The sequence below is a fragment of the Mandrillus leucophaeus genome, unplaced genomic scaffold (assembly GCF_000951045.1).
Source record: "Mandrillus leucophaeus isolate KB7577 unplaced genomic scaffold, Mleu.le_1.0 Scaffold277, whole genome shotgun sequence".
NCBI lineage: Eukaryota > Metazoa > Chordata > Mammalia > Primates > Cercopithecidae > Mandrillus > Mandrillus leucophaeus.
Window position 1 is genome coordinate 1858068 of NW_012102887.1, and position 23079 is coordinate 1881146.

Below are 23079 nucleotides of genomic sequence, written 5' to 3' on the forward strand. Positions count from 1 at the left end.
GTTATATATGACATATGTGTAAATATCACACACACACACACACATATATATATATAAAACTAGTTAGTTTTGGTTATATATAATTATAAACTGAAAGTTAGCACTTGTGGTTTAGGTCTGTGAAAAGGTCGTTTTGAATCACAAAGTAAAGCACACACAGACCCAAAGGCAGTTGCGACTCTTAGTATCCCTTTCGGATCATACTCAGGCTACCTACATATAAATCAGAAAAGCAAACACTTCACCTGGAGAGCGTTGCATTTAAATTAAAAAAACTTTATTTTCTTCATTATCTCAACTTCAACTGGAGAGAGTTGCATTTAAATAAAAACCTTTTATCATTATGCAAATTTTAAAATAAGGCTGTTATTTTAAATTACATTTTAAATGATATTCAATGTGGATACAAATCTATCCTTATTTGCAACAAATACAAATTAAGTGGAACATAACTATTCCTGTTAGATTCAGGCCAGCTTGGTGACTGAGAATGAAGAAGAGGATGAAAAACATACGCAGATCATCTTTGCATGTCAGCATCATGTAGTTTTCCAGAATAGGGTGAAAGCTTTAGAAGGAAATATGAGGCCAGATATGTAAATAGAATAAATAGGAATTTCTATTTAAAATCTTCTTAAGAGAGTGAGACGAACCTATGGGGAAAAAGAGAGATGGAGGAAAGAGAGGCGAAAAGAGAGAGAAAGAAAGAGTGAAGAACTGAGAATAATAGAGACCTTCTCTGAAGTGCTGTACCTGGGGTCCTGGAGCCCCTGGCAACCCGGGATCACCTTTTGCATCAAGTTCTATATCTTCTCCTTCAGCAGGAGCACCCTTGAAAATGAAGAAGTTCATCAAACATCATCAATGTTATATTTTCAAAACCCCTCCAAGTGCTTATTCAAAGTTATACTTCTTCAAAGATAAAAGTGCTTTTCAAGATAGATACTCAGAGAAATGATTTATGATTTTGTAATTATTCCATTATGAAGATTTCAAAGCAATTTCCTATTTTCTAAAATCAAAAATTTACAGTGGGCCTAGTACAGTGGCACATGCCTGTAATCCCAGCACTATGGGAGATCAAAACAGGCAGATCACATGAGGTCAGGAGTTCAAGACCAGCCTGGCCAACATGGCAAAACCCCATTTCTACTAAAAATACAAGAATTAGCTGGGCGTGTTGATGTGCACCTGTAATCCCAGTTACTTGGGAGGCTGAGACAGAAGAAACGCTTGAACCCAGGAGATGGAGGTTGCAGTGAGCTGAGATCATGCCACTGCACTCCAGCCTGGGCAACAGAGCAAGACTGTCTTTAAAAAAACAAACAAACAAAAACCAAAAAAAACCATTACAGTGGAAAGAAGAAAGATGCAAGGGTAATAAGTCATTTCCCAACACACCAAAAATAGCAATGTGGGGCCCTGAGCATGAGGTCAGTTTTCTTCTCCAAGACCCTATATCCTTAAACAATGATACAAAACCTGTAAGACTCTTTATGACAAGAGCCAGAAGGAGCTATTTAATAGGAATAAATATCATGTCCCAATTATTATTGTTTCTGAATGATTAAGGTCTGGATTATGAAATCTTATTTGTAATGACTTAAGTCTCTTTATTTAATAGAAGTCTTTTTCATATGTACAATTAGAGGTTTTCAGCGACAGCATTCCACCAATGACTTACCTTTTGTCCTTTCAAACCAGCAGCACCCTAGAGAAAAAGCAGCCTATGAACAACTCGAGGAAAATCAAACGCACATACTCCTACTCGGTCTGCTCTGCCCTCTCTCCTGTTGTGCATCCTCTCTTCACCATACACCTCCCACGGGCTTACAAAGCAAAGTCTTCCCTTAATCTTTTACCTCCCACCAGATTGTCCTGTCTTTCCTTCGTCTCACCTGTGAACTTCCCATTTCCTTCATTTCCCACCCTTTCCTCAGTTCCAAATCTGCCCCCTGCTCCATCCTGCCATGGAATTGTCCCTTGCTAAGGTCAGACATGATATTGATGTTGCTAAAACCAATGCCAACATGTCAGTCCTCCTCTGATTGGACTTTGCAGCAGCATCCAGCAGCTGTCTGCCACTCCCTTCTACTACAGTAGGTCTTTCCTGGACCTCCATAATACACCCCTGCTGGTTTTCTTTCTCCCACCAGGGCCGCTCCTCCTTTACAGGCTCATTCTCCTTGATCCCAGCATCACCGCTGGAGCTAAGTCTCAGTTCTAAGCCCCTTTTCTCCTCACTGTGACTCCTTGAGTCACCACCAGCTGGGATCTCTTCTCTGAGTGAATCCAAGTACCTCTCATGCATCTCCACTTGGATGTCTCAAAAGCAAAACAAAGTCTCAACTTCTAACCCTACGTTCATAATGCATGTATTCATCCATTCCTTAACTATTAGTTGAATGTCTACTATGGCCACCCCAGACTTCCCTGAAGTCATGACGGATTTGTGTATATGGCCATATGGAGTAGACCACTTTTATTTATGCTTTATGTCTTTAATGGGGATTAGAAATGCAAACCTACCGGGATCCCTCGGTAGCCCGATGTCCCTGGGAGTCCTGGAAAACCCCGCTCACCCTAAAAGACATACAAAGTTTGTTATTATTCTTAGTTGTTCTAGAATAGCCTATTCAGATATTTTTCCTGTTTCTCGCTTCCAACTTTGCAATGGTAAATCTAGACAAAGTAACCCAAATTCCTTATGGCTACTGGGTCATGAGGCTGAAGACCAAAAAACCATTATCTTAATTAAAAACAGGATTAGAATACTGTTTCTCAAATTGTGCATAAATGGCAAAGTCTAATTGCGCCAAGAACTTTTTAATTGCTGTTTCCTTCAAACTTGAGTAATTAGTTCATTCATGGCCACCATTCTGGAGAAAAGGAGAGCTCAGTTCGAAAACAAAAGGAGGTGAGTGAACACTGAAAAGCTCAGTCATTCCTTCTCTAAAACTAATTCTGCACTCAAAGCTTTGATTTCTGATTTATATACACAGCCTCAGATGAAAACAACCAGTTGAGCTCCAAGTTTCCTTTCTGTGGGAGAACTTTCCTTAAAAGACAATCAGAAAGCAAGCAGTGCGAAGAAAGAAAATAGGAAGTTTCCTGGCTCCAGATTGTACTGTTGGTTCTGGTCTAAAGGAATGTTTCAAGGGAAGCCTGTCTTCCTTTCATTGCCACTTCACCTTGATTTAGTCATTCAGCAAAGCATTTATTAATCATCTTCTGTGTGAAAAGTACTTACCTTAGAACCATTGCATCCTGGTACACCGACGAGTCCATAAGGCCCAGTATTGCCTGGGGTGCCCTGGAAGAAGAACAAGTCTCAATGAGGAGGGTCATCCCAAGAAACAGCACTGAACCCAAGGGAAAAGAGGGACTGATTTAAATAACTCTTGAAATATAAATGATTATTTAAATGGTTAAGTAGGAAATGTACATTGCGATTTTATGTATAATTCCAGTATCAACAAACTAAACAGGCTGACTAAAATGAAGACTTATCAAGTTAGATGCAGGTATTTAAGATAAAGCAAAAAGCCTTTTATCCATAAAATAAAAAAGTCCCTTAACATGCTGTTTTAAGCTGGGGAGAAAGAAAGGGAAAAAGAGGAGGAAAGTGTACACAGATGAAACTATTTTATTATTCTATGCTATTAAATACAATCATTTCATTCTATCCTATGCTATTCTATCAGCTTGTAACATATAGTTTCCTTCAGTACCTGTGGGGGTTTAGTTCCAGGACCTCCATGAATACAAAAATCCACAGATACTCAAGTCTCTTATATAAAATGGTATAGTATTTGCACATAACCTATACATATCCTCCTGTATACTAAAGTCATCTCTAGATTACTTATAATACCTAATACGATGTGAACGCTATGTCAATAGTTGTTATACTGTAATGGTTTTTAAGTTTGTACGATTTTTATTGTTATTTTTAAAAAATAGTTTTGATCTACAGTTGGTTGGTTGAATCCATGGATGTGGAATCGATGGATATGGACGGCTGACTTACTATATAATTTACTAATTATCCTACCCTATCCTATCCTGTCCTGCTTGTATTTCAGGAAGTACAGTTTGACTCATATGACACAAAAATCTACACACTAATATAATATACCATCCTAAGGTGCTATTTCTTCATGTAGGGAATGCATTGGAACACATTTTCTCACATGACAGTTTTGACATCTTTATTAAAATGAGCTTATTTTTAAATTTTCTAGCTACGGATTTTTCCCATTACTTACTGGAAGTCCAGGAGAACCGGAAAATCCTGGCAATCCAGTTATTCCCTGAAGACATAGAAAAAAGGAGGCGGTGACCAAAAAAAAAAAAAACTTTAAAAATGTTCAATATATAAACATAAATTTATTTACCATTGCAATAATCTTTTTCTGCAACTATAACTGGGAATAGCTCGAAACGATTGGGAAAACAAACACCAAAGCTTTAACAAACTTTTGTAAATCTCACATTTATGTAACTCTTAAAAAGATATCATTAAGATTAGTTTTGGCTCTTTTGGATAGATTCCTAAGGTACAATTTGCATACAATTAAGTGCTCCAAGTCTTTTGAGAACAGCTTAACTGAACAGCTTAACGAATGCTGACCTGCGTGCAGTTTTATATACCATCATCCCATCAGACACAGAGCATCTCTGTCACTCCAGAGGTTCCTTCATGGCCTTTCTTTGTCAGTTTAACACTTGCCTCTAATGTGGTAATCACTTCTTTGACATCTACCATTACAGATTAGTTTTACCTGTTCTTGAACTTCATCTATGGAACCATACGCAGTGTACTCCTTTCTGATATTTGTGTAAATCTTACAGTGAAAAGCTGATCTTTTAAAAAGAATGAGTTCATCAACGATCAGGATGGACTGGTTGGACTACTAACCCTTACACCTTTGGGACCTCTGAGTCCTGGAAGTCCTGGAGAGCCCTAGATTCAAGTAAAAAAAGAAAAAGTAAACACTCTGAAAATTATTTGGCGCTAAGAAACCCATACATCAAACCCAGTCTTAGTCACATGCCAAGCTGTTTTGCCCTTCTGATTATTTCATTGTTAATAAGATTCAATTGCTTGCTTATTTCATTGGCGCTAAATTGCTTATCAGAAAAGACAAAAACTCATCCAAACCCTTGCTACTCAAAGTGGGGTTTGGGGCCCGCAACATTAGCATTACCTAGAAGCTTATTAGAAATGTAGAATCTTAGATCTGCCTCACCTCCCAGACCATTGACACAGAATCTGCATTTTTAACATGATTCTTTAGTGATTCTTGGGCACTTTAAAAATCTGTGAAGAGCTGCTACAAAAGTCCTAATTAGCCTCACAGCTGCTGAGGTCTGATAAAAATGAATGACACAACTACAGTGGTGGATAAGAATGGCAGCCAGTATTTCTGTGCACAAGAAACACTGTATTAACAAAATGTGCCTGACATGCACAAGGAAATAAATAGCCAAGTAAGGACTGCCTGAACCAGAGAGAAACTTGCTTTGGGCATGTAATGCATTCAGTTCGACGTCCTATTTCTTGGAGAATAACCTTAAATGGCGACTGTTTCAGCTAGGCCACGTGGTGTGAAAGTTTCATTGTCCAAAAGCCATTTTCATCATTCCAGAGAGTTTCATTATGTTTTGATTTTTAATTTTATTGTTATTATTTGAGAAAAGGGTTGTTACAGAATCCTCTGAGATTGCCCTGTCCAGGCCAAAGTCAGTTTCTCCCATCTATGGTGGAATTCCGGGGTGCATGGCTATGTTCAAGGCCAAGGCCATTCCTCTTCCCTACGGAATTCTATTCTTGTGATACAGAAAGCAGAAAGTTGTATTTGCAGGTTTTACTTTCTCATTGTAAACTTTTTTCATGCAGAAAATATTTAAAATTAAGATAGAAATCTTGTAAATCTAAAACATCTTTTTGGTCAGGTTTTAATATTCTCTGATTATCTGTCTTTGATTGTGTTATCTTTTGTAGCTATTAATATATATCTGTAAGCCTTATATGCTTTAAAATATGAATCTGTGACAACATGGCACTCAGGTTTTCTGGATTAGTTTTCTGGAATGCCTGCACTCGTATAACCCATACTAAGTGCCACGTGTTTTTGACTATTTTAATGAATTTCAGTGTCTCTAAAGAAATGCTGAAGAGAATGAAACAGAGTAGGCTGTAGACAACAATTTTTTTAAAAAAAGGAATTGGCATTAGGCTGATCTAAGTCCAGGGCTGAAGTGGCAAACTCGTTCTACCAATAGAAATGGAAGAAAACCTGGGTCCATGCCCTAGAAGAAGTCAGTGTTCAGTTTCTGCCCAGAATCCGAATGACTTTTTCAAAATTAGGATCAGAAGTAGAAATGGACAAAAAGAACGCATACATGAATGCGGTAGACAGGGAAATGGCAGAATTACTGGAAAACAGCCATTTTACATGTAAGCTGTGGGTGTGGTTTCCAGAGTTTGATTCTGGCATCGTAGATGTGACATAAGAAATACATATTTGTTCTGTGCCTTTGGTTCCTGACACAGAGCTCCTAAAACCCCTTCTAATATTCTGAATGATAGGGGAGTAAAGATCATCTTTTGCTCTAATATTTGGTGTTTGACCTCACTTGGAATATCCTGGGGGATAGAAGTGTCTTTGTTCTAAGGAGGCGACTCTTGGTGGGCTCCCAGATGGGGACTGGTCATCAGAAAGACCAAGCCATGATTAGAAGCTTGAAACTTTCAGCTCCAGCTGCACCCTTCAGTGAGGAAAGTGGAGCTGGAGATTGAGTTTATAATTGATCCTGCCCACATTATGACACCTCCATAAGAATCCCTGAAGCATGACGTTCAGAGAGCTTCTGGGTGGGTGAACATTCACCTTCCAGGAGGGTGATGCACCTCAACTCCATGGTGACAGAAGCTCCTGCACTTGGGACCCGTCTGGACCTCCTCCGATGTATCTCTTCATCTCTCGTTCATATCCTTTATAATAAACTGGTAAATATTCCCATGAGTTCTATGAGGCTCTTTACAAATCATCAAACCGGAGGAGGGGGTCATGGGAACCCCTGATTTATTTGTAACCAAGTTGGACTGAATTATGAGTAACCGAGGACCCACTACTGATGACTAGTCCTGAAGCAGGGACAGCCTTGTAGGACTGAGCCCTTACGCTATGGGGTCTGCACTAACCCCAGGTATTTAATGTCATAACTGAATTGTTGGGTACCCAGTTGGCAACTAGAGAGTTGGAGAATTGTTTGGTGTGAGGAAAACCGCACACACAATGTCAAACCAGGTTTGAACTCTGATTTTGTTCCCTGTGATCTCCATGACCCGGGAAAAAATTACTCAAGTGCTCTGTGTCCGTTTTCTCATCCATGTAGTGGAGATAATTATGGGAACTACGTTGTAAGTCACCACAGTCATGATTTGTGGGATCAATGTGAGGTGTAAATGAGATCCAGGGAGAAATAAATTGCCCAATGCCTGGCACAGAGTACATATGCAGTAGGATGGCTTTGATTTTGATTATCATTTACATATTCCATACATTATTCTAATACATATATATGTATGGTTTTTTTTATTTTTATTTGTTGACAGGGTCTCGCTCTGTTACCCAGGCTGGAGTACAGTAGCATGATCATGGCTCACTGCAGCCTCTGCCTCCGGGGCTCAAGCAATCCTCCCACCTCGGCCTCCTGAGTAGCTGAGACCACAGGCGTATGCCACCACACCTGGCTAATTTTTGTAGTTTTGGTAGAAACTGGGTCTCCTTATGTTGCCCAGGTTGGCCTCAAACTTGTGGGCTCAAGTGATCCTCCTGCCTCAGCCTCCCAGAGCAATGGGATTACAGGCATGAGCCACTGTGTCCGGCCTGTAATACATATTCTAATATATTACGAAATTTTTAAAATACCCCGTATAGATCAACTATAATTATTTTTCATAGCTCGTTAGTTGGTTTAGAGCCTGCTGGAGGTCAGTAGTCAGGGGAATGAATGTGTGGGTGCGTGAGAAGCCAGGCTTAAGTCTAGCTAATGTCCACAGCAGGAAAGAGTACTCAGCAAATCCAGTGGTTATGCAGTTATTTAGTAAATCCTCTAGGGTATTTATTTAAACAAAGGCCTTTGCTGTATCACAGACTTTAGGATAAGACTGTGTGATGAGTGTGAAGGGTCGTAGACTCTGGATATTTAAGGGACCAGAAGGAAAAGAGAAACCCACAAAGGAAGGGAAGGATGGAGAGACAGGAGAAATACAGAAACAAAGACAGAAAAGGAAGGGAAGGATGGAGAGACAGGAGAAATACAGAAACAAAGACAGACAAGTGTTTCAAGGAGAGGAGAGCGATCCACATAATTTGAAACTAAGCCGAGGGGTTCAGGTCAGATTAAGACACAAAAGTATATATTGGCATTGCTCACTTGAAGGCCATTGGTGATCTTTGCTGGAGTGTTTTCAGAGGAGAGGTGGTAGCAGGCAAATTATTACTAAGGATTGAATAGTAGATGAACTACAGGCAGCATGTTTGACTATTCTTTTAAGAAGTTTGACAGAGAAAGGAAAGTCAGGGAAAAGAGAGCAATCATTTGGGCACAAGACCTAAAAGATGGAGAGGAAGTTTTGTATTATGATGGAAAAATAGTTGCATGTTTAAGAACTGAAAGAGAAAAGCAAATAACAAAAGAAAAGCTGGAATGTCTGGAGAAAGGGGAGGCACCTCGTGGAACAAGGAATTCCAAGGATGGGGGCACAGGTGTTTGGACAGGTCTTGAATAGAAGCGAAAAGGGCTCTCATTTTTCACTGTAGGAGGAATACAGGTAGGAACAGACACAGATGTAGACACTGTGTAGATTAGGGAGGGAGCTGGAGATGAATTTGAGCCACAGACTTGAAGCTAATGATGATCATTTGCAATAGTCTTGGAACAGGTTGCGGTTCTATGTGGCCAGCTAATACTGGGGACCAGGAGTTCGCCATGCACCCAGCAGTTGGCTAAGATGTGGAATTCTCTCCAGGTTTGCAACAGCCCAGGGGGTAGGTATGAAGAGGGTTAGGTGGGTTGGGGATTTTCCAAGCTTGCAGGATGACATACCTTGGGTCCCTGTGGTCCAAGCAAGCCTTCAGGACCTGTGAATCCTTTCTGGCCAGGAGAACCAGGGGGTCCAGGAAAGCCTCTCTCCCCCTGTTAAAACCAAAACAAGGTGAGAAACATACAGAACAACAACTATCCAACAATAAACACACCAACAACCATTCTGTTCTCTTGTTTATGACTTCATGATGACTCTTTGCATATTTTTTCCTTGGATTAAAAAAATCATAATTAGCACTCAGGAGTGACTGCATAGGTAACCAGAAAGCTACCAGTTGTTAGTATTTGTCTATAGGCTTGAAAGTGGTGGCTCTTGGTCTTGTAGAAACTTGACTTTCCCCCACGGTAGGGCTATGTAGAGCAGAGCTTCACGGAGAAGGAATAAAAAATGAAAGGGAAAGCCCAGGAAGAAGCTTCAAGGTTAGTGGAGTGTTTGTTGTGGGACGGAGAGACAGTGAGGGTCAGGTGCAAGAAGGGGTTTGGGGAGTGTGCATAATTACTATGTAGCTTGAAAGAACGCCGCCAGGCAGGTTATGAGTCTCAGCCCTTTCTTTAATACACAGGAGTTAGTAATCTGCTATTTGTGTGGGAGATGCAGGAGAGGTAGCAAGGGTGGCATAACCAAAAAGGTGTGAGCTCAGTAATGTTTTAGAAGGAGTCGGATAATATTAGGAGAAAGTACCTAGTAAAAGTGAGTGAAAGTATTTTAAGCCCAAGGCTTGACACGGTTCTACCAGCAAATAATCTTCCCATGGATGTATATCTTGGAATTACATTTGTCCCTCAGTGTCAGTGGGGCATTGGTTCCACGACCTTCCCCCCACACGTAAACCTGTGGATCCTTAAGTCTCTTACACAAAATGGCATAGTATTTGCATATAACCTAGAACATCCTTCCATATACTTTAACTCTCTAGGTGACTTATAATACCTAATACAATGCAGATGCTTTGCAAATAGTTGTTATACTGCATTTTTCATTTGTATTATCTTTTATTGTTGCACTGTTATTTTTTATTATCCCCCCTACAAGTATTTTCAATATGCCATTGGTTGAATCTGACGATTCAGAGCGCCTGGATAAGGAGGGCCGACTGTACTCTTCAAAAGTAAAGGCCACCGGCTGATTTGGTTAATTGGGTCAATTTAGTTACACAATTGGCAAATTAAAACAAAAAAGAACAAGTCAGCTATTTTACATTGTGTGTGTGCACACACACTCAATAAGAAGAGAAATAAAAGAATGTACTAGACCCCTCTCGCTACTCGGTTACTTTTATACACCCTAGAAGAGCATCTTGCAAGTAGTAGAAGCTCAATAAATGCTTCTTGAATGCAAGGAGAATCACAGAGAAAGTGCTTCTCAATGGGAACCTGAATTTTAATACATTCACATATTCAAGAAAAAACCTAAATCCAACTACATGTGAATGATGAAATAACTTAAAATAAGTATAATTATTATAATTAGCATACACATGATATAGAAATTAGTTTAGATAAAGAGCTTTAAATATGTTCTTAAAATATTTTAAAATAGTCATCCTTCAATATTGTTAAACAATTAATTAGTGTCTCTGAGGAAAGGGTTTGGTAAACAAAGAAAAAAACTTTAGTTCTGCCTCTATCTTAATTATCACAAATTGCAAGTTAATGGAGCGAATTAATGAGATTTCACGGCATTCCTTTTTTTCTTGAATTCTGCAATGGAGCTACTTTCCTCAGCTGAAGTTTTGCCTCAACCACGCGCTGCTGTGGGATTTCTCCACCAGGGGGCAAACTTGAACCAATGCTGCAGGACAAAAATCTGTGGATTTCAATGTTTATTTTCTGTCAAAGTGAATGAGTCAATTTGTTTTCAGTTCTTCTCTTGCGTTTAGCAACATTGTAAATAGTGTATACATATGGAGACTTGTCATAAACTTTTTCTCTCTCATTTGCTACTTATTCTTTACAGACCAAGAGAGTTGTAATTTAATTGCCGTTGTATATACAAGGTATCTGAAGCTTCCTAGATGACTTTTCTTTTCTTTTCTTTTCTTTTTTTAGGTTAATGTTTATATACAATTACTTTAACATCGGATTTGGGAAATGTAACAACATACTGCTGATCTTTCTGCTACCGATGAAAGAAGAAGGTGAGTTTTACCTTGTAGAGCTTTACAGTGTAAACAAGCAGTATTAGGTTTTGTTTTTACCTTCTCCCCTTTGGCTCCATCACAGAAGCACTGGCCTTTGTCTTTACAGACACAGCCCTAGGAAGAGGGAAAGAGAAAAGGTTTTGTTTAGAAACAACTGAATAAATCCCAACGGGCAGGGTAAAAGCAAATGCATTTCTCTATTCTTTGAGTATTGGACACTATTGGTTAGGAGCCAGGTGACTTTGTAGCGATATATCAATATATCAACAGAAACACATCAATATATCAATAGAAATAAAGCAGAAAACTGAGAACATGTTGCATAAGGGAGAAATGTCGGATAAGAATACATCATTTGTATTGTACTTGGGAATTTTAAGTATTAAAGTAATGGCAGTTTTTCTCATCACTTTTAATTACCTTTGTACCAACCTAATAATTTATATATGGAAATGACAAAGTCAGCTCTCCTTTTTTTCAGGATACTGTCTAATTGAATCATAAGAAATTGCAGCTGTCATAGGTAGAAAGTGGTCAGATACTGGCAAATTCTTAGGTTCTACATAATGTTCATATATGCATATGTGTATATGTGTATAATGTATATATACCTCTTAGTAGAACACAGGGTATTTGGTTGGTTCCATTACTTGAACGATTTTTTTTTTTGCCATTACTTTCAATGGCAAAAGCCACAATAACTTTTGCACCAACCTTACATATATTTGCATAGATTAATATGTAATATATTCTATAGGTGATATTAAGGTTTTCTTTGACTTAAATAATGTTTAAGACTGAGAAGAGGATCAATACCCATTATGCATCTTTAAGGAGAACAACTAGTATCAGAATGTCCTTTCTTTTTTTATTCTCAAATGTTTTGAACAACAGAATGTTCTTTCTTATAAAATCAAAACCAAAACAAAAAATTCAGCCGTGAGTTAGACATACCTTATCCTACCTAAGTAGTCACTGCGACACACTTACCCCCCAGCCCTCACACCTATGCACATACTAGCTACAATGGACATCAAATTTGTAAAACTTTTATCTGCCAGCAGAGGAATAAATAAAGAAATAGTTTCAAATAATAGACTTAAAATATGTTTTGGCTGGGCACAGTGGCTCATGCCTGTAATCCCAGCACCTTGGGAGGCCAAGGCAGGCAGGTCATTTGAGGTCAGGAGTTTGAGACCAACCTGGCCAACCTGGTGAAACCCCATTTCTACTAAAAAAATATAAAAATTAGCTGTGTGTGGTGGTGGGCTCCTGTAATTCCAGCTACTCCAGAGGCTGAGGCAGGAGAATGGCTTGAACACAGGAGGTGGAGGTTGCAGTGAGCTGAGATCATTCCACTGCACTCCAGTCAGGGTGACAGAGTGAGACTCTGTTCCAAAAAAGAAAAAAAAAAGTGTTTTGACATACATGCTACATATTATATGGTTATACATTAATCCTTTGCTTTATTATTTTTTCTTCAGATTAATATTAACTGAAAATTAATTTGCTTTCTCCAGAAAATATGTTGATAGCGGAGGCCAGGCACATCTAGGAGATATACTGGGTGGTTAGTAGGGAAAATAAAAAAAGAAATGCTAGATATTCCTAAGGTGGAGAATTCTATTTATACAACCAAAACAAAAAAAAACCCACACAAACAAACAAGAGTATCTTTAACTGAGTATCTTTCCTTAGTCTTGGCCAGTAGGTCTTGCTGTCATTCCAGGAAGGGAGCGCATAGTAATTTTGAGACATTCATCGTTTGACACTCATCATGTTTATATACATTGTAATTTATAGGAATGGAAAGTACTGGGTATCTACCCAGAGGAAAATAAGTCATTTTATGAAAAAGACATTTGCACACTCATATTTATAACAGGACTCTTCGCAATTGCAAACATCTGGAACCAGCCCAGATGCCCATCAATCAATGAGTGGATAAAGACAATGTGGTATATATACCATGGAATACTACTCAGCCATAAAAAGGAATGGAATAGTCTGGGCACGGTGGCTCACGCCTGCAATCCCAGCACTTTGGGAGGCCCAGGCGGGCAGATCACCTGAGGTCAGGAGTTCGAGACCAGCCTGGCCAACATGGCAAAACCCCCTTCTCTACTAAAAATACAAAAATTAGCCAGGCGTGGTGATGGGCATCTGTAATCCCAGCTACTTGGGAAGCTGAGGCAGGAGAATCGCTTGAACCTGGGAGGCGGAGATTGCAGTGAGCCGAGATCGTGCCATTGCACTCAAACCTGGGTGACAAGAGCGAAACTCCGTAAAGAAAAAAAAAAGAAAGAAAGAAAAAGAAAAAAAAGAATGAAATAATGGCATTTGCGGCAACCTGGATGGAATTGGAGACCATTATTCTAAGTGATGTAACTCAGGAATGGAAAACCAAACATCGCATATTCTCACTTAGAAGTGAGAGCTAAGCTAAGCTATGAGTACACAAAGGCATAAGAATGATACAGTGGATTTGGGGAATTGGGGGAAGGGTAAAAGCGGGGTGAGGGATTTAAGACTACACATTGGGAACAGTGTACACTGCTCGGGTGATGGGTGCATCAAAATCTCATAAATCACCACTGAAGAACTTATCCATGTAACCAAACACCACCTGTTCCCCCATAAGCTATTGAAATAAAAAAAGAGAAAGTAACTGACTGAGAAGGAAATTCTATAGTCTCCTCAAAGTTGCATATTTGGTATTTCTAGAAGACTAACTCATTGCAATTTTCCTCCCAAATATTTGGGATCGTGAAGTCATGTCTTGACTAAATGATTTTAGTCTTGTCTTTCTGGACTTTTAAACTTTAATGCTCATTTCAATCACATCTTTTAAATATACTCTACTAAAACTCAACATGTGGATTCCCAGACAGCAGCATCACCTGGAGACTTGTCAGAAATGCAAGTTCTTGGAAATGCAAGTCTTCAGAACCCCCTCCCACCCCCCAGCATGCTACTCCCCCACAGCATCTGGAAGAGGCAGCAGGGCCTCCAAAAGGAAAGCCTGAGTCCTACACCCAAGGGTACCGATACTGGGTAAGGAAGCTCAATCTGGGCATGGACCTTGGGCTCAAGTGTGCATGGAGGTAGCTGGCCACTGTTTTCAAATGGACAGTGATCACCTCTGATTCTTCTGCCTCCCAGATGCCACACAACATCTGGATTCTGAGCCTCTAGGACTAGAGGGAAGAAGAGCATATTGGCAATTCTCTAACCTGTGAGAAGGTGTAGGGGCCTTGAGACAGGCTTAATTTTATTTCTTGGAGTAGGAGTCATGTTCACCATATGCTACTAAAATTCTTTCGGTCTTGACTTAAGCAAGTAAGTGTTGATCTTCTCCAGATTAGACTGGCCCCCTTTGCCTATACACTCCCATTGAACCTTTGCAGTTAGAAATTCAATGTCTATTTTTTCTGATGACTGTTTGTCCCAGGAGAGAAGGAACTGTGCGGTCATATTCACACTGGTATCTTTGGCATATAAGATGTCCTCAACAAATGTTTGTGGATTGACTGGATGAATCAATGAGTGGATGGACAGCTGGTTTATTTGCATCCAATTTGAAGGCATATGAATTGCATTGCTATTTGATGGGGTGCCATGATGAAGATATTTTCTGTATGTATGAATTATGAACAACTATGATCAAAATGGCAAAAAATGGAACCAGAGACTTTGGCTATTTTAACACATGTTAAAATTAACACAAGGCTAATTATTTGTTAGTCGCTTGGATTAAAAGAAATGCTTTTGGAGAAAGTACAAACCCAACCCTCAGAAGAGTTGACAAACAGTACCGTGAACACTGGTATCTCCTCCCATCGAAGTTCACCAACTGTTTTGTTGTCCCACCTACTCCATCTCTCTGTCTCTCCTTCTCTCTTTCTCTTTCTCCACACACACATACACCACTTTCCCCCCAAGTCATTCAAAAGTAGACTACATGCAACATGACACTGTACCCCAAATACTTCTGTATGCCTCTCCCCCATCTAATTACAACCCTTATCCCCAAAACTAAGAAATCGATGTTGATACAATAACTTCAGGATACCAGTTTTTAAATTAGATCTTCAGCCTTATACAAGGTCCTCAATGACCATAGAAAATGAAAAACCGTTGAAGTTTTAGCAAATCCATTATTTTATGCCAGAGATTTTGTCCGTGCTTTCACCCGCAGTCAACACCTGAGGCCCGATGTCAACAAGTGGCTCTCACGGTTGCAAGAATCCTTAGGACCCACCCGGGTGCTCAGCAGTCAGGTGTGGGGCTCTGATGTGAGTGTGCTGCTCCCATGAGTCCTCCCTGCCTGGCGTCTGTCTTCCCATCACCACCTGCCGCCATGAGGAGTCTCCTTTATTGTCATCAAAATCACAGTACTTGATTTTTTCTTTTTGTTATTGTCCCTCAGTTTGAGTCTTGAACTTTTAGTGGTAAAATATTTAGTTTTTGTTGTATTTGGTTTGTTTGCACATTAAGGTAGAATTTCTATTTGGTAGTTGAGTACCAGCTTATTAGTTAATTGAAAAAGTTAAAGGAAGAGTCAAAAAACAGAAACATGAACACTAGTCAACTTAAAATATATAAATGCTCACGAATTCTGTAATCTTGTGAGATAGGGTCCAGGTTGTTCCTTTGGGAATGGGTCTGCTGTTTAGAGTTCAGTGGCATCATTCTTGCTAAATCACACCCACAGTGCACCATCAACAAATTCCGGTTTTAGAATTTTTTTTTTTTTTTACGGCCAATTGCTTGTGGGGGTCAGGCATGGTGGCTCACTCCTGTAATCCAAGCACATTGGGAGGCAGTGGCTGGTGGATCACTGGAGGTCAGGAGTTTGAGACCAGCCCGGACAACAATGTGAAACCCCGTCTCTACTAAAAATACAAAAATTAGCAGGGTTTGGTGGTGCATGCCTGTAACCTCAACTACTCAGGAGGCTGAGGCATGAGAATTGCTTGAACCCAGGAGGCTGAGGTTGCAGTTAGCCGAGATTGTGCCACTGCACTCCAGTATGGGTGACAGAGCTAGACTCTGTCTCAAAAAAATAAAAAGTAAATAAATAAAATAAAAAAGATGCTTGTGGAGCGATCTGACTGTAGAGTCCTTCTGGATATTAATCCATATTTTTCTCTAACTCTTTAAGTGCTAGCTCAGTCACATGTAATTGAATAATAGTTTTTCTCTCAATTTCATTTTATCAAATCTTTCAACCTTGTTTTTACATAAGCAAATGTCTTTTTATGCATTCATATTTAATCACTTAGTTATTCAATATTTAAATTACTTCATTAAAATAGTAGTTCAACCATCAGGAATTAGAGTGAAATAGCTAATCTTAAAACCATCTGGTCTAAAAATGGGCAAAAGATTTGAATAGACATTTCTCAAAAGAAGACACACAGAGAGCATCATTGATCATCAGAGAAATGCAAATCAAAACTACACTAAGATATCATCTCACCCCAGTTAAAATGGCTTATATCCAAATGACAGTCAATAAAAAATGCTGGAAAGGAAGTGGAGAAAAGGCAACCCTAGTACACTGCTTGTGGGAATGTAAATTAGTATAACCACCATGGAGAACAGTGTGGAAGTTCCTCAAAAAACTAAAAATTGCACTACCATATGATCCAGCAATCCCACTGTTGGGTATCTATCCAAAAGAAAGGAAATCAGTGTATCGAAGAGATATCTGCACTCCCACGTTTGTTGTAGCACTGTTTACAATAGCTAAGATTTGGTAAAAGGTGAAAGATTTATACGATCTGAAGAGAAACCAGAGTATACAATAGCTAAGATTTGGAAGCAATCTAAGTGTCCATCAACAGATGAATGGATAAAGGAAATGTGGTACATATACACAGTGGAGTACTATGCAGCCATAAAAAAGAATGAGATCCAGCCATTCTTGGATGACTGGATGGATGTCAACAACATGGATGGAACTGGGGATCACTATGTTAAATTAAATAAGCCAGACACAGAAAGACAAACATTGTATATTCTCACTGATGTGTGGGATCTAAAAATCAAATCAACTGAACTCATGGACACAGAGAGTAGAAGAATGGTTACCAGAGGCTAACAGGGTAGTGAGGGGTTGGACGGGAGGTGGGATGATTAATGTATACCAAAAAAATAGAATAAGACTATTTGGTAGCACAGTAGGGTGATTATAGTCAATAATAACTTAATTGTGTATTTTAAAATAAAGAATGCAGCGAGGCACGAGGGTTCATGCCTGTAATCCCAGCACACTGGGAGGCCAAGGCAGGTGGATCGCCTGAGATCAGGAGTTCGAGACCAGCCTGGGCAACATGGAGAAACCCCATCTCGACAAAGAAACAAAAACAAAAACAAAATTTAGCTGGACATGGTGGTGCACACCTGTAGTCTCAGCTACTCGGAGGGCTGAGATGGGAGGATTGCTTGAACCCAGGAAGCAGAGATTGCAGTGAGCCAAGATCAGGCCATTGCACTCCAGCCTGGGCAACAGAGTGAGACCCTGTCTCAGACAAAAAAAAAAAAAAAAGTAATTGGATTCTTTGTAACTCAAGGGATAAATGCTTGAGGGGATGGATGCCCCATTCTCCATAATGTGTTTATTTCATATTGCATGCCGGTATCACAACATCTCGTGTACCCCATAAATATATATATACCTACTATGTAGCCACAAAAATATTTTAAATAATATAAAAAATAAAAGAAAACTGATTGGTGTAGCAGACATGTATACTAGCTATACTAGGGAGACGCCTCCAGCTCCGGGCTGCTATTGCACAGAGGTATGGAGAATTCTGGTCCATCCAGCAGTCAGTTAAATGAAGAACCATTGTGAGAGGGTCGAGTGTACTCTCCAGTTATACATGTCTGCCATATCGTCTATGTGCATGTGGTCTGCCCTGCAGATGAGGCTCCAGAGCCAGGTCTAGAGCTGTGTTTCCGTGCCCCAGTTAGTGGAACTGATCCAAACTCATTCCAGCTTTAATTCTCAGTTAAATTGGCAAGGCGTGGCTTGCCCGTGCAGCTGCATAATTAAGCTGACTAGGACTTCAGAGTATGTGACAATGTTGCTGACGTGTAGGTGCTGCACTTGATTGTGTGAACTCAAAATTATAGTCAGCGCAGCTCTCTGGCTGCTGTTCAGCTGCTGCTCTAGAAACAAGCCCTGCCTGTGTGATGTTCCAGAGACCCCAGAACAGGGATGCTTGAATACTTTTGGATGGTGATGACAGTAACTCAAGAGTCAAGATATTGATTTCTCTCACTAATGCTGTTGTTTCTTAAATACATTTTCATATTGCAAATGTTTCCATAATTCAAAAATCCAAATGGATTATTTAATTTAAAAGATACAGAGTCCATATTTTTATTCTTATTGATTTTAATCCATCTACATTGTTGGACCCAGTTTTTTGAAACACTACGGTTACTTTAATAGTAATAACCCATTCATTACTATTCAACTGTTAAATCACTTAAAAAACCAGGATGGCCAAAGGCTAACTATTAAGGAAGCATAACTAATGGATATTTCTTAAGCAACATTTTTATGATTTTTCTCCTTCCAACAATAAGTTACCCCATAGTTTCCTCATATCTTAATGGAATACAAAATCATTTGTCATGAACAGAAAGCTCTTAATAATAATATTATGGCTATTAAACCCCCTCCCACCATCAGGAAATGACCCAAGATTACATGATGTTTTAGCACTTTTGAATATTAAGCAGTTAAACTTGTGGAAATCATTCTTTTTCACAGTTGCATTTATGTTTTACAGCCTTACTTAAAATGCAAAATAAACTTTCATTGTACAAAATCAAAAAGGTTTGGAATTCCAGAAATCACAGGCCATGTATGTATGGACCTACTGAATATATATGGACCCATCTATGTAGAGTCTACTGCCAGCATTGTAGCTACAAACTGGAGCTTTGGGAAATTTCTTAATCCTTGCAAGTTCCCCATCTGTCAAGGGAGATATTAGGATGTATCTTGCAGTGCTTTTGTGAGAAAGAATTGAGATGCTATCACTAGCATGCCGGTACCCTGCACTCAATAAGGACTCGGTCACTGGGGGCCTCCCTTCTGTCCTTTTTGGCTACAAGATCCCAAGCCAAAGGACATCCACAACTATTGTTTGATCCTTTCTTCGATCAGTCTGCACTAGCCACCTTCCTCTCTGACATTTCCTCTTGAAGTCCCTTGTCCAGTGCCAAAGAACTGGTGTTGAATCTAAGGGAAAGGGTAAGAGACTGCTGTTATCTATCTCTAACAAACAAGTGAATTAACTTGTATTTGTTAATACTATTATTAGCGTACACTGATTATATTGGTTGATTAACCAAATATCATTTGCCTAAGAGCACAGACACATTACAATGTTTTATTTAACAAAATATTGGTTAGAGACCCTGGTGGTATTTGATGCTTATCCAAGAAAGGTGCCAGATCAAATGTATTATACAAAGGCAGCAAGCCTTCCAGCAGTGCGGATCAGTTGGGTCTCACACTCTTCTCTTGATCTCCATTCTCGCAGTGCCCGTGTGTCACCCATGTCTCCCCTGTACATCACGTTCTCTTATGAGGCAAAGTAGTGCAGGCTGCAGGGCACCAGTTCCGGAGACAGACTTCCTGGGTCTAAATCCCAGCTCTGCCACCTCACCTCTGTGAGTCTAGGCAGTCTCAGGTGTCTCAGTTTCCACATCTGTGAAATGGGGTCAGATTGGCTAGCACAGGTAGGCCCTTAGAAGAATTCATAGAATACACTATGAGCCGCTACTGTAGGCTGTTACTGACTCATCGACTTGACACCGATCATTAGGTGCTCCGGAGTTGAGGGTTTATCACTTTCCCTAAACTGCAGGTGGGAACTGTGTCTCACAATTCCTTATATCCCCCACGCACTGTAAACAATTATCTTTTTACCCTTAAAACTCATGAAGGATCTCATTAAACACATCCATTTTCATTGTTCATTAAATGCATATGCATTTTTATTAATAGACCAGAACATAATTCCCAAATAATCTTGACTATTTCCTCTTTCTACTGTCAACAGCCAGCATGCTCGTTCCTGTGCATGCTGGTGAAACAGACGTGGCCTGCCCTGCCTTTCTCCAATCTCTCTCCCGGAGCCCAGCCCAGCCCAGCCCAGCCCAGCCTGGTTTAATAGCAGGGGGAGTTGGCACCGTTCACAGCTGGTTAACACCCTACTGAGCAGGTCTGTTGATTTTGCATTATGATTACTGACCCTGCCAGTCCCTCTGCCCAGCCAATAGCCTGAGGGGAAAGTTTTCGTGTGTGAAAAGAAGAGCTGACCAAGTATAGCCAAACCATGCCAGACAGACGCCACGAGCTGTCCTCTGCAGGGCCGCCTCTGCCCGTGTCTGCCTTAAGCAACCAACCATGTGCCCTGGCACCATGCCCTCCAGTGAAGGAGAATGACACCCTGGACTGCTTTGCACGGTACCCCTGCCTGCCCCACCCTGAAGCTGCTGTCACCACACTTGGACATCACAGAAATCTCACTGCAGCTGCCACTTCCTATCCCTCAACTCCTGTCCAGAGACACATCACTAGTCTAGACATCTAAACCAGCCACCCGTTTTTGATTTTCTGGATGACAGCAAGCATACAGATTACTAACTCTGACAAAGACGGTGCAATGAGAGCTCTCTGGTACATTTGAGAATAAACAATACGGTAAGAAAATTTTGCCCATCTTATGCAATGCAGAGAATGGTAGGTATACCTATAATCATTAACTCCAGCTTCCTTTTTTTTTGTTTCTTTTTCCCCCCTAAAAGGTTTTGATTGCAGAAAGACTGAGAAACCTTCGCCATTCGTGTAAGAAAAATAGACTGCACAGGATCCCTTGATCAGGATGGTGGTAGAGGAAATGAACTTCCATCAGCACTGTAATGATCTCAGTATGTTTTGAGCACTTTCAGTGCTGGCGGTCTCATATTATCTCATTATATCTTACAACAATTCTGTAAGGGAGGTACTATTATAAGCTCCATCTGACCGATGAGAAAACTCGAATTTTGAGAGGCTAAGGATAGGACGGAACACTGGGAGCGGGTATCTGAATTCAGGTGAGACAGTCTGACCCAGGGTCATATTCTCAGGTGCAGTGTTGCATTTCTTCTTCTCCTTTTTTGGGGGGAGGGGGTGGGGATGGGGGATGGAGTCTCGCTCTGTCGCCCAGGCTGGAGTGCAGTGGTGCAATCTAGGCTCACTGCAACCTCCACCTCCCAGGTTCAAGCGATTCTCCAGTAGAGATGGGGTTTCACCATGTTGACCAGGATGGTCTTGAACTTTTGAACTCAGGTGATCTGCCCGCCTCGGCCTCACAAAGTGCTGTGATTACAGGCGTGAGCCACCGTACCCGGCCTGTATTTCATTATTGACGGGAGCTGCTGGCCACAAGGTACTGGGGGAGGAGGGGTACGTTTCTCTCCACCTCACCCTATCACTGTGGCCCTCATGATGGGACGTAAAATCCTAGTGATAAACATAACATAGTAGCTCATGAAATTAGCTGTATAATGCAGGAGTTGGCAGACAGCAGCTTGCAGGCCAAATCTGCCCTCTGCCTGTTTCCAGCTGGCCTATGAGCTAAGACTGGTTTTCATATTTGTTCATGGTTGAAACAAAATCAAGAGAGAAATAACATTTTGTAATGTAAAAATTATATAAACTCCAAATCTCAGTGTCCATAAATTAAGTTTGCATTTCATCACTACAAGTTTTGTGGATATTTATTTTCTCTCTCGTTATATAGGTATCTGCACAGTAGCCTTCATTTTGCCTCTTGGCTTGCAAAGCCTAAAATATTTACTACCTGGCTCTGTATGGGAAAAACTTGGTGATTCCTGGTGCAAATTATCTTCATTACATTTTTTCTGTGGCAATATAAAAATTGCATTAAAAAATTAAGATACAGGCCAGGCACAGTGGCTCATGCCTGTAATCTCAGCACTTTGGGAGGCCAAGGCGGGTAGATCACCTGAGGTCAGGAGTTCAAGACCAGCCTGGCCAACTGGGTGAAACTCTGTCTCTACTAAAAATACAAAAATTAGTTTGGCGTGGTGTTGAGTGCCTGTAATCCCAGCTACTTGGGTGGCTGAGGCAGGAGAATTGCTTGAACCTGGGAGGCGAAGGTTGCAGTAGGCAGAGATCACACCACTATACTCCAGCCTAGGCAACAGAGTGAGAGTCCGTCTCAAAAAAAAAAAAGTTAAGGTAGACACTTAAAGAAGAGATCAGCTGTGAGCTCCAGTGAGAGATGAGCTTCTACCTTGGAATGGCAGACAGGGACCTCTCTCTTCCTTCTGTCCTCCTCATGTGCCTCCCCTTCTCCCACTGTGCTTCTGTCCAAGGCTTGGGGGACACAAGGAATATAATTTGGGGACTGCAAGAACCCAGCAGATCCTCTAGTCTGACAGTTCTTCATGTTTTGAACTTCACAGGGCAGTAAAATAAATATGTCTTAAAAGGAAGACAAACAGAGGATTGTCTTAGTTATGTTTTTCAATATAAGGGCAATGGCCACCTCCAAACACAAACCAACACAATCTCCCAGCCCCCAACCCACAGCAGACCTCTCATCTACTGTCCTCATATTCCAGAGGAAAATTAAGATACCATCAAGCAAGTAAATGCCCACAGAATAAAAGACGTTCCCAGGCATGGCTCATGCCTGTAATCCCAGCACTTTGGGAGGCCAAGGTGGGTGGATCACTTGAGCTCAGGAGTTCAAGACCAGTCTGGCCAACATGGCGA

At 40.5% G+C, this 23079-nt stretch overlaps 1 protein-coding gene across 1 annotated transcript in view; it reads right to left on the minus strand.

Annotated features, from left to right (window-relative positions):
* The window catches only part of COL4A3 (collagen, type IV, alpha 3 (Goodpasture antigen)), a 161494-nt gene that overhangs the window by 79599 nt on the left and 58816 nt on the right, over nt 1-23079 (minus strand). Inside the window, exons 2-9 of the mRNA XM_011984974.1 lie at nt 11319-11375; nt 9121-9210; nt 4922-4966; nt 4269-4313; nt 3251-3313; nt 2530-2583; nt 1685-1711; nt 754-831 (exon numbers count right to left, since the gene is read on the minus strand). Coding sequence (XP_011840364.1) covers nt 754-831; nt 1685-1711; nt 2530-2583; nt 3251-3313; nt 4269-4313; nt 4922-4966; nt 9121-9210; nt 11319-11375 — 459 coding nt within the window. The remainder of the gene's footprint in view (nt 1-753; nt 832-1684; nt 1712-2529; nt 2584-3250; nt 3314-4268; nt 4314-4921; nt 4967-9120; nt 9211-11318; nt 11376-23079) is intronic.